Raw genomic sequence first — 14,575 nt, forward strand, 5'->3', positions numbered from 1 at the left:
TGCACTCCCTTCCACACACACACTCACACACACACACACACACTCACACATATGCATAATTGAACTGTACAAGCCTCTGACTTCTGTGGCTTGGGCTTAAAGCAGTGCATGTGCTGCAGCCTCTCCATAGCAGTGTAGCTCATGATGAGGACTCCCTCCACCTCTCCATAGCAGTGTAGCTCATGATGAGGACTCCCTCCACCTCTCCATAGCAGTGTAGCTCATGATGAGAACTCCCTCCACCTCTCCATAGCAGTGGGGGGGGGGGGCGGGATAGTGGACACCATGGGTCCAGGTGTGTGTGGGGGGGGGGGTACTGGACACCAGGGTCCAGGTGTGGTCGTGCTTGAGATTTATATTTCCAGTGTTCTAAGGGAAGCATCAGAGGACAAACAGAGCAGAGGAAATGGGAGACATACTGTACGCAGGAGAAGAGCTCTTAATGAAAGGTGCAGTAGTGTGTTGAAACGTACGCAGAGGAAGTCTTGGAGTAGTGTGTTGAAACGTACGAGGAAGAGTTCTTAATGAAGAGTTCAGTTCAGAGGGTGCAGTAGTGTGTTGTGTGTGTGTGTGTGTGTGAGTGTGTGTACAGTGTCAACACTGCTGCTGCTGCTGCTGCTGCTGCTGCTGCTGCATCTGCATCCTGTATCCTGTTCAAGTACTAGTACTAATACATGCATACACACCTTAACACCCACTAACTCTCACACACACCAACCTCCATACATACATACATACATACATACACAGAGGCACAAAAGACAACTAAGAATGCCGTTGACAGGCTCATCCTGTCTCTCCAAAACGAGAGAGAGCGAGAAAGTGTGTGTGTGTGTGTGTGTGTGTGTGTATGTGTGTGTGGGCATGCGTACGTATGCATGTTTGGACAGGATGAAAGCATTTGTACACCCTCTTCCTACCAAAGGGAGCACTCTTCATTCTACACAATGAATGACTTATGAGTTCTGCTTTTTATAGGAGACTTCTCATACTGACTCCAGCTACTTCCTCTTCACACAGGTGTGTGTGAGCAGAGGTGAAAGCACCACGCCAGTCCCACGAGCACCTGCGGCCACACCCTCAGGTGAGCCTCCCCACCCCATGACCCACAGGTAACCCACACCTCCATGCAGACCGTGATGATGGATCACCACTCCCATTCATATCAATGGAAGTTGCCAGGCTACCAGATTCAGCCCAGCAAATATGGAAATGAGTGCTTACCTGTTTCACCGGTGTACTTTACTGGTGGAAGCCTGCGGAAAGCACCTGCAGCAGCACAGTAACCAGAAACCACATGGCTTGGTCACACTTGTGCGTGATTGTGACCAGTCCTTTGATTGAGTGGTCATTAAGCATTGGGAAATAAGCATAGCAATAGAGAAACTTGCGTTAAATTTGTATGTGTGGGATGGTGAGGGTACACAAGCCGAGTCAGAATGATGCTGTGTGTGATTGCGTGTGTGATTGCTCTGCGTGTGACTGTGTGTGGTTGCTCTGCTACTGTAGGCCTCAGTGTAGTGCCTTCTGATACCCCTGACTGTGTGTGTGTGGTTGCTCTGCTACTGTAGGCCTCAGTGTAGTGCCCTCTGATGCCCTGACTGTGTGTGATGTCTCTGCTAGGCCTCAGTGACTGCAGCGTTGGCAGCGTTGGCAGCGATGGCGGCAGCGTCCACGAGCGGCTCGCCCTGCGGTACACCTCCACCCCCGCCGCGCCCGCACGCGCCCCGGAGCCAGTGACCTTTGACCCCGAGCGCATCAGCGCATGGCTGGGTCAGACGGGGTGCCACGTTGCCAAGGCGCCCGAGAGAGGGCCGTCCTCCAAGTCAGTCCAGACGGAGGACACTATGGAGGTATGTCTGTGTCTGTGTCTGTGTCTGTGTCTGTGTCTGTGTCTGTGTCTGTGTCTGTGTCTGTGTCTGTGTCTGTGTCTGTGTCTGTGTCTGCGTCTGTGTCTGTGTCGTCTGTGTCTGTGTCTGTGTCTGTGTCTGTGTGTGTGTTTTTAATCTCCCCATGCCTGGTAATGTCTATTCTCTCCTTCTTCATTACACGTACGGTGCGCTGCGTCAGCTGTGCGTTTGATTGGCTGATTTGGCCGTTATGACCCTGTGGATTACGGTTTGATCTGATGAGCGAGCGAGACGCTTCCCGTCACCCACAGTGTGTGTGTGTGTGTGTGTGTGTGTGTGTGTGTGTGTGTGTGACGCTTCCCGTCACCCAAGGGATCATGAGAAAAGGAATAATAATCTCAATCCCACACCATCTCTGCCTCAGATTAAGCACAGGTCATTTCGACGGCACTTCCTGCGTCTGGACAGCCTGTCTGCTAGTGTGTGATGTCACGCTGAATGATGGATTTCCAGGACGAGGCCTTAATCTCCGGCCCGGCCTTAACGGCTTGTTTTCGGCGCGGATTCTCATCTCAAAACGCCACTTTGGCCGCAGCCCAGCGCCAAATCCTTGGCTGCAAGGACGACCAGATGAATATTAAATTGACAAAGGCCGGACGTGTCAGATTGTCGTATGATATTTTAACGTGCTTGACCTTTCTCTGCGGCCCAGTACCCACAGGGCAATGAGACCACTCAACAGACATCAATCAGATGCGTGCTCTTAAAGCCTCGCTGAACTGCTTAGACAATGTAATGAAATGTCTTTCCGTGTTAACGGTAGTTACAGTGTAGTAGCCGTTTCTATTTTGAAAAGCCAAGAGGCGTTTCTGGTCGTTTTGGCTGACCGACATAGCGGATGCCTGCGTGGTCTGTAATGCATTTCTGAGATGCCACATGCGTTTGGTCATCGCCATGGCTCCAGAGAATGCAGGCTTTGTGCGACCACTAGTGATCGGCCGTTACGCGCGGAAAATTAAATCGCGGACAAATCAAATTAAGGCCAAGTGCACGGTGGTTCGTGCGGCGTCACAGGAATATGGCATTCCAGACAGAAGGTCCTATCGTGTTAGTCCGGCCATACTCAAAAACAAGGTAAAGGAGGCGCTTTCCTGAGGTTGTTTGTTGGTTTGTTTGTTTGTTTTGTTTGTTTGTTTTTGTCCAGACCCACTGGACTCTGGGTGTTGAGTGAAGCACATTAGCTGTGAGCAGCTGTCAAAGCAGCGGTTATAAAGACGTTATTTTATATTATTAAAACAGGGAGGTTTTTTTTTTTCCGACTGCCACTTTTTCCTGTTCACTGGCTCTAATTAAGCTCCCTCACAAGAGTCACTCCGCCTGCGATTAAAGGAGAGAGAGAGAGAGAGAGAGAGAGAGAGAGAGAGAGAGAGAGAGAGAGAGAGAGAGAGAGAGAGAGAGAGAGAGAAAAATGAATAAGAAAATGGATTTAGCCGGAGAGTGGAGAGGGAGAGAAAGATGGAAGGGGGAGAAGAGACAGAATAAGAGGGAATACTGTATGATGGAATGGAGGAAGAGAGGAAGACACAGGATGAAGCGAGAGAGAGGAAGTGAGAGAGGAAGAAGGAAAAGAGGTGATAAAGAGCTTATTGGAAGAGAGGGAGAAAAGAGAGGTTGAAAAGAGGCACTTAAAACAAGAGGGAGAGCACAAGAGAGAGGACCGGTTTAGAAAGGAGAAAAAGACGTGCAGAGAGCGACTGAGGTGGAGAGGGAGGGGTGAACGAGAAGTGAACGCAAGAGAGAGAATGGGAGACAGAGGTCTAGAAACACAAGAGATACGAGAGAGAGAGAAGAGGAGGTGCACAGAGAGAGAGAGAGAGAGAGAGAGAGAGAGAGAGAGAGAGAGAGAGAGAGAGAGAGAGAGAGAGAGAGAGAGAGAGAGAGAGAGAGAGAGAGAGAGAGAGAGAGAGAGAGAGAGAGAGAGAGAGAGAGAGAGAGAGAGAGAGGACGAGGTGCACAGAGAGAGAGAGAGAGAGAGGACGAGGTGCACAGAGAGAGAGAGAGAAGAGGAGGCACGCAGAGAGCGAGAGAGAGGATCCCAGGAAAGAGAATAGCTGGGAGATGCTCCACTGATGAGGGGCCTGATTGCCTCGGCGAAGCCTAGAAACCCTGCGTATGAGCGGGGGGGGGGGGGGGGGGGGGGAGCAGAAAGCAGGCCATTTCCATTTCAAAGAGCCTCTCGTCATGTCGCCGTGCCTCGCAGCTAATTGGCAGCTTTACAGGGAGCGCGAAGAGCAGAGAGAGAGAGAGAAATGGAGGGAGAGAGAGAGAGAGTGAAGAGAGGGAGAGATAGAGCAGAGGGAGAGAGAGAGAGCAAAGAGAAAAAGAGAAGGGGTGAGAGAGAGAGAGAGTGCTAACTGGCTCTTTAATGGTTTCCATAATTGTGGGCAAGAACATAAAAAGGATTGTGTGTGTGTGTGTGTGTGTTTGTTATGTGGGCTGGGGAGGCAGAAGAGAGGGAGGCGGAAAGAGGGAAGACAGAGAGAGAGAGAGAGAGAGAGAGAGGGAGAGAGAGAGCGAGCAAGTGAGAGAGAGTGTGATTGAGTGAAAAAAAGAAAAAAGATAAAATAAAATGAATTGTCAATGATGGACAAGCAGGGGAGACAGAGCCCTAATCACCCCTTGGTGTGAGACAGAGGGCAAAAGTGTGTGTGTGTGTGTGTGTGTGTGTGTGTGTGTGTGTGTACGTGCATGCTCGCATGCGTGCACAGCAAAACCTCATTTACTTAATGGAGGACTTGATTTTACAGTTATTCTGTAACAGACATACTGTCACATGCAGTAAAGTCTTTCTTGTGTGTGTGTGTGTGTGTGTGTGTATGTGTGTGTGTGCACATGGGTGGCTCTGTACACCTGTGTGTGTGTGTGTGTGTGTGTGTGTGTCCTCAGCATCCCAGCTCCACAGAGCGGTGGGCTCTGCATGACGCCTGCCTGCTGAAGTGTGTGTGTCCTCCGCACCAGGACCAGACATGTGCCCCCCCACACACCCCCACTTACACCCCCACCCAGCCAGCCACGTCACCGGGCCCCCAGCCCCGCTCCGATTGGACCAGCCCCGCACGGCCCTCCCTCTCACAGGTAGCGTCCTCCGTTTGGTCCCAGATGCACCGCACACACACACACAACGCACACGCACACACACACACACGCACACACACACGCACAGACTGAATTCTCTCAATGTCACTAGCCCTGGCTGACTGTCTTTGCACTGAAGACTCCTCTACAGATTTACAGCTTTTTTACCTCTCAGTGGCACATGTTGGCGATGGGTGGACTAATCTCCAGACGGAGGATTTGCATAATGTTGTGTGAAGGTTACCTGATGGTTATATCTAAAACACACAGAGGGCGTGCTGCAGCAGGTTGCTCTGTGTTATAAGAGATGCTTTTGGGCGTGATCATGACATGACAATTCCCAGCTCTGAGAATAGGTTGGTGGCCCTGGACAAAGGCAGGAGAGTAGATTCAGAGTCACATTCCTTTGATGTGTGTGTGTGTGTGTGTGTGTGTGTGTGTGTGACAGAGAGAGGTGGAAACCAAAAGTGTGACCATGCGTTTCTTTCTGCCTCCACCACCGACATCACTTCCCTCATAATATAGATCAACCAAGAACTACAACTCTTCCGGAATGTCACTGTTAATATTCCAAAGAGGTCACAGAATTCCTCTCATGAAATGACCTTGATCAACCCAGCTTTAAAGGTGACCACTCCAGTGAGGCGGCTAAGCTCGGACTTTCGGTTCTCATCTTGGTCTCATCATCTGTTTTTAATATGGTCAACCACAGCATCCTACTATTCATACCGTCAGGACATTCCCTCCTGACAACCCCACGGTCTCAGCCCAGATCTCGGATTGTCTCTCTGAAGGGCTAACCCTAACTCGTACCCAACTAAACCTCTCTAAGAGCAAACTGCTCCTCCCAGCCAAAAACAAAACTAAACACCACAACATCAACATTTATTTCTTAACACTTGCTGGCTGCTACCAAGCTTGCAAGATAATACTTGTGTGTCTTGATTGATGACCTGCTAAGCTTCTCTGAACATGTTGCCTCTGTTGCCCGGGCGCGTCACGATACATAAAAACTCAGGCCGCACCTAACCCAACACACCACCCAGCTCTTGGTAAAGACCGTGGTCATCACTTGGTTCGACCACGGCAACGGGTGGCAGCTGTGGCCTACTGGTTAGGGCTTCAGGCTTGTAACCAGAGGGTTGCCGGTTCGATCCCCGACCAGTCCACGGCTGAAGTGCCCTTAAGCAAGGCACCTAACCCCTCCCCGCTCCCAGAGTGCCACTGTTTGGGCAGGCAGCTCACTGCTCTGGGTTAGTGTGTGCTTCACCTCACTGTGTATTCACTGTGTGTGCTGTGTGTGTTCACTAATTCACGAATTGGGATAAATGCAGAGACCGAATTTCCCTCACAGGATCAAAACTGTATATAGTACTGTATACTGCTATACTATTGTAGGAGCATTTAATCTTACCAACAGTAGGGTCTCCTTTTACCACTACTTTCTTTAGCTACACTATAACGCTCAATGGTGTTTTTTGCCCCCAACGGCACCTTCCAGGCAGCACAGCCTAAAAGGCACTACCTTTACCTTATTCCTAACCCTAACCCCCTCAACCCTCATCCTACCCCTAAACTGAGGGGAGTAGTGCCTTGAAGGCAGCGCTGCCTGGAAGGCACCATTGAGGGCAACTAATACCAAAGACCCACATAACTTACACTTAAACTTCCCACTCTCATCCTCTGATAGTAGTATTTACTATTTATTGTAGGAGTAGTTAATCTTACCGGGTCTCCTTTGCCATGTAGCTTGGCTGCTATTCCTCATTGTTGTAAATCGCTTTGGATGATGGTGCCTGTTTAACGAATAGATGTAAATGTATTATGTATTGAAGAGGGAAGATGGGAGTGTGTGTGTGTGTGTGTGTGTGTGTCTGTGTGTGTGTGTGTGTAATGGTGAGTGATGGCGTGCGTAATGTAATGAGATGAAGATGGAAGGTGAAGATGATGAAGATGAGGATGATTGCCTAGTGGTCTGAGGGATTATCCATTTTGATGAAAATGTTGGAAAATAATTCCACATATGTATTAATCTATATGCAAACATGCTGTTAGTAATATGACTTTATAGGAGTTCTCTTTGTCAGATAAGCCATCCACTCACATCACACACACACACACACACACACACACACACACACACACACACACACACACACACACACACACATATGGATATATTCCCTCTATCAGTGTCTGTTGCATGTACACACACAGAGACACACATTTACACAGATACGCTCACTCATTCTCCCTCTTGTACTCACACACACACACACTCAAACAAACAAACAAACAAATAAACAAACACACACACACACACAGGCACAGAGACACACAAAAGACTCATCACTTCTTTTTCCATTGTGTCTTCCTCTCTCCAGCGTCTGGAGGAAGGCCCCTTCTGCCCCAGCTATCAGGAGGAGGAAGAGGAGGAGGAGGAGGAGGAAGAAGAAGAGGAGGAGGAGGAGAGGCCCCTTCTGAAACCCTGGTGAGAGGAAGGAGCAATGGATCCCAAGCCACCTCATTAAATATTAGATCAATACGTCTTCTCAGCCACCCCCTCACTCACACACACACACACACACACACACACACACACACACACCCTGTACCTTAACTCTATTACATTATTGATTTGGCTGGGAGGCCTGGCATGTTTATTAGGGGTAGTGTTAGGCTAATGTGATCCCAGATGGAGGCGAGGTTTTCTCTGTGTGTGTGTGTGTGTGTGTGTGTGGTCACTGTGTAAGGCATCTAGAAATTCATTTCCTATGTTTATGGAAGCCAAATGGCTTTGGAACATACAGAAGGGCTGTTGAAAGGTCACCTGAGGATGGCACAACATTGAGAGTAGTGTTCCTCTGCTCTCCATTGAGTGTCCTTGTCCAGCGTAATGTTATGAGTGCCATCTGACACCGTTACGCAGACATTACCCTCATCCTTGCCTGACCCAGAATTGGAAATTAAAGCTTCAACAACCTCACCTACCTGAGCTACGGAAGGACAGAAGGGTCAAATTGCATTGTTGTATACCACAGTGCTTCCTGTTTCCCTTTTTCCTGACTGACCACAAATGGGCGTATTTGGCCTGGCTGCCCTCAGGCTGGTGGCTGTGTTGGCGGCGTTCTAAATACGTGGGTGTTTGGTAGTTCATTTGATTAATGGCCATTTCAGGCCTGGCACACGTTCACCGTGTCTGGAGCACCAGGGCTGCCATGGTTCTCCTTCACATGTTTATGGCAGTATACTAACTCTACATTATAAATATTGTGTAGCAATTGTGCGTGTGGATGTTTTCTCAGATGTTGTCTGTTTATTTGTTATTCTTTTGTAAAGGCATCATGCCTAGCCGAGCTGCCCTTTTACAATCTGGCGATTGGCTTTTCATTGGCAACGCAAGTTGTGCAAAGCCGCTGTTCCTCTTCCTAATTAGGATCCATTGTATCCTCCACTGTCCTTACTATCCTTCTCTTTCTCTCTCTCGCTCGCTCTCTCTCTCTCTCTCTGTCTCTCTCTCTCTCTCTCTCTCTCTCTCTCTCTCTCTCTCTCTCTCTCTCTCTTTCTCTTTCTCTCTCTCGCTCGCTCGCTCTCTCTCTCTCTCTCTCTCTCTCTCTCTCTCTTTCTCTTTCTCTCTCTCTCTCTCCCTCTCTCTCCTGCGCACTCTTGCCAACCCTTCCCAATCCTCTTCTGCATTTCTGCCTCATTGTTTGCCCCCCTCTTCTCACCCCTCTCACTAATCTGCTCTGCTCTACTTCCCTCCTTTCATCTCCTGCTCCATCTCTTCTTCTCCCTCCCTCCCTCGGCTCTCTGCCCTCTGCTCTCTAGTGCCTCCTGGTGGCCGGAGGTCTCCACTGCGCGGCTGCGGAAGGTTCCCTGGATCCTGTTGGTGCTGCTCGGCCTCCTGCTAGCCATCCTGCTGGGGCTCGGAGTGGCCGCCTTGTACCCCGAGGTGGCATGTCACCGTGCCAACGGACAGACGCGCTCCTTCCAACTGGCACTGCACTACGTCAACGGACCCCCACCCACCTGAGGGGAGAGGGCACCACTCACACACACACACACACGTGGTGATGGTGATGGTCGTGGGGGTGGTGGTGGTTGTGGGGATGGTGTGTGTTTGTGTGGTATGGTATGTGTTAGGGCATATAAAGTATCAAGGATGCCAATCTCTTGACACACACACACTGCTAAATACCATTTTATCATTATGTGTGTGTGGTCAAACAACCACTAGATCAAGAACAAATGTAGACCTGTGTCCTTCAACATACCTGGGCTAATGGGAACCATTGTAGGAATTAACACTCTACTCTACACCCAAAGTGTGTGTGTGTGTGTGTGTGTGTGTGTGTGTGTGTGTGTGTGTGTGTGCATATACACACATGTAAAAGGGTCTGGGAGAGTAACAACAATCAGCAGATCAGATGTAGCCGTGCCTTTTCAAACCAATAACATTTAGGCCCCATCTGAGCCAAATCCTCTCCACAACCAGCAGCTATGTAGATGGTGCTTTCCCCCTCTCTTTTGTAGAAGAACCACTAAGCTAAGGTAGCACTTAAATATCGGATCTGTGCATGTTCAATATGTATGACCGTAGATAAGCTGATTAGGTAGCGGAAATTGTATAGCGGAGACTGAATGAATGTAATGCGCTGTAGCTGTGAGCCGCAGGGTAGAAAAGTCGCCGGCGCCATTTCATTTCCAAAGGGAACCTTCAGGTGCAACCGTAGTGCTGGGTACCATCCTTCTAAAACATGTGTCAATAGACGTCAATAAATAAATGTCAATAAATAAATGTCAATAAATCATTGGATATGGTAGTCCAGTGGGAAGAGTGATCAGATATATTGTGCCTTTCACATAATGCCTTTAGATGAGATTTGCAGTTTGACAGTGTACACTGAAAAAGAAGCATGTTCCCTTCTATGCAGGGTGTGTATATAGACAGGCTTGGTCATTTCAGAAATGTGTCTGTATGAATTATTTTGTGTGTGTGTGTGTGTGTGCGTATGTGTGTGCATGTGTGTGTGCACGCATCTGTGTATTATTGCTGTAATATTTTTGTTTGTTTGGTTTTGTTGGTCCACAGCCTGGGGCTTGTAAGACTCAGTCTGCCCTCACGTAACACCAAAGATTTCTGCCTAAAGCCAATGGTAACCACTTCATAAATAACGCTGTTCTGCACTTCTAAAGTGTGTGCAAGTGTCTGTGTGTGTGCGTGTGTGTGTGTTTGTGTGTGTGGTTTCGGGAATACATGTTCAACGCTTCAAATCAGTAGTTTGACTGTAGCAATGCTTTTTGAAACAAAACATTTATCCTAGAAATGATTGTTTTATGATCATCAGACTGTACATTTATTTGTTTTCATATCACAAATAAAAAGACAAGCATAAGAGAAGCCCAGAGAACTCGTGTTATTCTGTTGTACCCCCCAGCATATCTCTCTCTCTCTTTCTTTCTCTCTCTCTCTGTTAATTAGTATGTGGGTATGTATGTGTAGGACTGTGTGTGTGTGTGTGTGTGTGTGTGTGTGTGTGTGTATACACATGTGCTTTTATGTGTGTGTGTGTGTGTGTGTGTGTGTGTGTGTGTGTATAAGTATGGGAATAGTTGTGTGTGGGCTGGGTTGTGTAGGCTATGTTTATGTGCATGGTAGTGTGTGTGTGATGTGTATGTCCATGCATAGTTGTGTGTGTGTGTGTGTATGGAATGTGATTTAGCGTGTGACTGATTGGCAGTCGGTCAGTGTCCCTTGTTGCCTCGCTGTGCGTATCTGGGTTAGCGGGCAGAATCAAAGAGGGTTTTGTATGAGCATCGGGGGGGGGGGGGGAGAGGAGAGGAGAGGAGAGAGCGGAGCGGAGCGAGCAAACAAACGTTAAAAAAAGCGCATGCACAAGAATGTCTCCAATTCAATTATAGAACAGGAGAAGGAGGAAGAAGGGAGCGAAAAGAGGAGGAAAAAAGAGAGAGATATGTTGGAGGAATGTGCAGATGGCCTTTCAACCTTGTCGCTCCGCTGTAGTGCAGTGCTCCCTGAAGCACAAAAACAGGCCTTTCAGGGCCAGCGCTCCCACAACACGCTGATTTGAGCTGCCCAGAGTTTCAATTCAGACTAACCGCATTCACCGTTCAGGGTTCAGCGTTCAGCATTGAGAGTGGAGAGGCAACATCCGGATGCGCTGAGACAGAGGGGGAGAGGAAGAGATGAGCTTTGGAGACAAGAGAAATCCTCACCACAGTTGTCTTAGCGAACTGTGTTAAAGGGGAAATCCGGTGTTGAATGGGTTTAAGATATGTGAAGTCCTCTTTAACACCGGATATCCCCTTTAAGATGATCCTGAAATGGCTAAAATGTGCTTCCTTTTGGTTATTACATTGCATTATTTGCCATATAGCTTCATGCTGTTCTCCAAAGTGACTTGCCACAAGAGAACTGACTGCAGAGTAGCCCTGAAGTACCCCTTGAGGCACATGTTGGACGTATACTTGTGGATAGTAGGAGAGTTGGTGTGCGCTTGGAAATGGAATGTACAACTGTTATTTAATATAACTCTATTGTTTTTTTGTTTTGTTTTTTACTTTTGGTGGAGACGTTCACACTAGCATGAAAAAAAAAGTTTATAATGTAGTTTGCCGTTACATTATAAAGGGGTTTTTTTTCATGCTAGCGTGAACGTCTCCTTTTAGTACACCAGCTGAAGCATATAAACGCCTCAACATGGTAGTGATTTTTACCGCTTAAAATGATTTTATTTTCATTTTGAAAGAAACAACACGGTGAGGCAATAGAAAATGCCACTTTGGAGGTTGTTTGTTTAGAACAGGAAATTGCATTACCGGGACACTTTCACTTACACACTCAGTGGAGTGCTATTGGACTATTGTGCTCCCTGAGATTGGGCCCAAACTCAAAGCCTTCAGGTGTTGCATTGTGTTGCGTTTGGATCACCAGAGGTGGCTGAATAGTCTGGCTTCTAGAATGCGCTTGTGACTGCAGCTTATAAAACTGAACCAAAAAATATATATTCTTTTTGCTTTTGTTAGGGCCTGGACTGAAAAGCATCTGAGTCATCACTGGTCAGTCTGACAGTGTCCAGTGTCCTCGGCCCTGGAGGGAGCAGGTGATCATCTTCATCGCCTGCCTGCGGTCATTGGCGGCAGCACTCAGACAATTGTCCAAAATTGTCAATTGTTTTCGCAGAACAATACAATATGTCAAATACGGATGCTCAGAATTGGATTTGTTCTGATTTGATTTAGGTGTTGGTCAACAGCTTCTACATCCAGTAGCTGAGGACGTTGAGACCTGTCATGACCTTACTCAGAGAGCACAGTCAGATGAGCAGATATAGATAGATAGATAGATAGATACTTTATTGATCCCCAAGGGGAAATTCAAGCTAGATTCAAGATATCGGACCGCTGGTGGCATTCCGTCCATGGCATAGCACTTCTGGGCTGCTGCCGGACCACCATCACTGTTCATTTAGCTTGTGAATATTAAGAATTAAGACACGACATGTTAAAATGAAGTATAACGGAAAGTGGTGAGCAAAACGCCTCTTGCGCTGCATGTCACATGAGCAGGTGTGTATCATTGCTGTGTGTAACAGGATAAAAACAATAACAAGCGCAAGTTAAGGAAACAGCAGATGAGCAAGGCTTCTTTGAGCCTCATATCAGTGATCCCTGTGGGGTAGAACCTGATGAGGTGTGTGTGTGTGTGTGTGTGTGCGTGCACGTGTTTGTTTGTATGTGACTGTGTGTGTGCGTGTGTCCCAAATTCTTAAATTTGTGCAGGAAGCTGAAGAATGTGGAGTGAGCTGGGTCTGGCCTGACTCCCATTAGCGTTCGCTGCGTGGCTAACTCACTTTCAGACACCTCGTCACCGTTCATATGATCGGCCGGACTCCAAACTGACCTCACGAGTCCGATAACCGCCAGAGAGGAAGAGGGCCGTCCTCTTTTCTGTCTCAGTCTCATGCAACATGCCAAATATGTTCTGTCAGGCACTCCTGAAAATGTTGCTATATTAGTGATTGATACTCCAAAATCATATTGACTGATTCTTTTTACTGTTGTGTTCCATGTTCCAAATGTAAAGCACTTTGAGCTGCATTCTGTGTGTGAACAGTGCTACAAAAAGATTATTATTATTATTATTATTATTATTATTATTATTACCTCCGCCAAGGAGGTTATGTTTTCATTGGGGTTTGTTGGTTGGTTTGTTTGTCTGTCTGTGTTTGTTTGTTAGATAACTCAAAAAGACACAGATGGATTTCGATGACATTTTCAGGGAAGGTCTGAAATTACCTGATATGGGAGTGATATCACCGTCTGGATGCGGAAGGTGGTTATGTGTTCGCTTAGCGGAGGTTTGTGCTCTCTGAGTGCTTTTCTAGTTATTATTATTATTATTATTATTATTATTTATTATTGTTATTATTATTATTATGTATTGATTAAGGATATAGGAGTGGTATAGGCAGGCCCCAGAACACCCTTGTTTTCCAGGCAATGTCACAGAGCAGCAGCAGTAGCAGCAGCAGCAGCAGCAGCAGCGTTTGCATGCTAAATCCCATTTGCATGGGTTAGTCATGTGTTTGTTTACGACTATGCCTGACCTTTCATAATGCCTGTCCTCTACAGCACGTGCTCATCAACGGTTAATTCTATACCGAGATTTTCAAACCGGCCAGCCAGTGGACGCGCGCCGGGCCCGCGTGGTCTGAGCGAAGCCGCCGCCGTCGTCGTTGCTGTCGCCGTCGTCGACGACTTTAGCCCCCCTCTCCTGCGCCCTGATTGGTCGGGGCCGTGCGATTCATGCGTAGTGAAAGAGAGAGCAGTTAGGCTGGAGATAACGATGTACACAGGGGCTAAATGGCTGAGCGAGAGTGAGCCTGCTGCCCACCTGTCACAGGTGAGGGGAGTTCATACGCACGGGCCACTCTAAACAACTCACCACCACTCTGCCTCAACCTGGATAATCGTCATCCTTTGAACTTGCCTGTAATGGTTGGAAATCCCCTCCACACACACACACACACACACACACACACACACACACACACACACTCACACACACTCAATGCCCCCATCCACCCCCCTCCCCTCAGCCATGAGGTGACAGGGATATCCTCCGACGGCGGCCATTGTATCGGTGCGCGGCCCTGCCGGCATATGTGGACGGAGGCACTAACACAAACATAATCAGATAGCATCAAGCTAATCGACAGGCTGGATCACCATTGGTCAGGCCCCCTCCTGAGGCCTTTCACCCCTCCCCCCCCCAAGTCCTGAACCTCCCACCCCCCCCACCCCATCCCAATCACCCGGGCAGGACGACAGTGCAGCAACAGCGGTGATCGAGGCTGACAGCCTGTGCACACATAAAGAGATTAGTCCGAAATCCCTGGCAAGGCAACACTTTGGGGACAGGAGAGCTTCGCACAGGCCACACACACACACACACTCACACACACACAGCTGCAATAAAAAAAGGTTGCCCACACACTCAAAGATGATGATGGTGATGATGATGATGTGGTGGGGTGGGGTGATCGGTCTTTAAATACTACTGGCCC

At 48.1% G+C, this 14,575-nt stretch overlaps 1 protein-coding gene across 1 annotated transcript in view; it reads left to right on the plus strand.

Moving 5' to 3' along the window:
• si:ch211-137a8.2 (uncharacterized protein LOC777613 homolog) overlaps window positions 1-10,362 on the plus strand; it is a 42,121-nt gene extending 31,759 nt beyond the window's left edge. The window contains exons 10-13 of the mRNA XM_062553233.1: window positions 979-1,084; window positions 1,624-1,853; window positions 7,370-7,476; window positions 8,814-10,362. Of these exons, the coding sequence (XP_062409217.1) occupies window positions 979-1,084; window positions 1,624-1,853; window positions 7,370-7,476; window positions 8,814-9,018 (648 nt within the window). The 3' untranslated portion in view covers window positions 9,019-10,362. The remainder of the gene's footprint in view (window positions 1-978; window positions 1,085-1,623; window positions 1,854-7,369; window positions 7,477-8,813) is intronic.
• Window positions 10,363-14,575: the final 4,213 nt, after the last annotated feature.

This window comes from Sardina pilchardus, chromosome 13, assembly GCF_963854185.1.
Source record: "Sardina pilchardus chromosome 13, fSarPil1.1, whole genome shotgun sequence".
NCBI lineage: Eukaryota > Metazoa > Chordata > Actinopteri > Clupeiformes > Clupeidae > Sardina > Sardina pilchardus.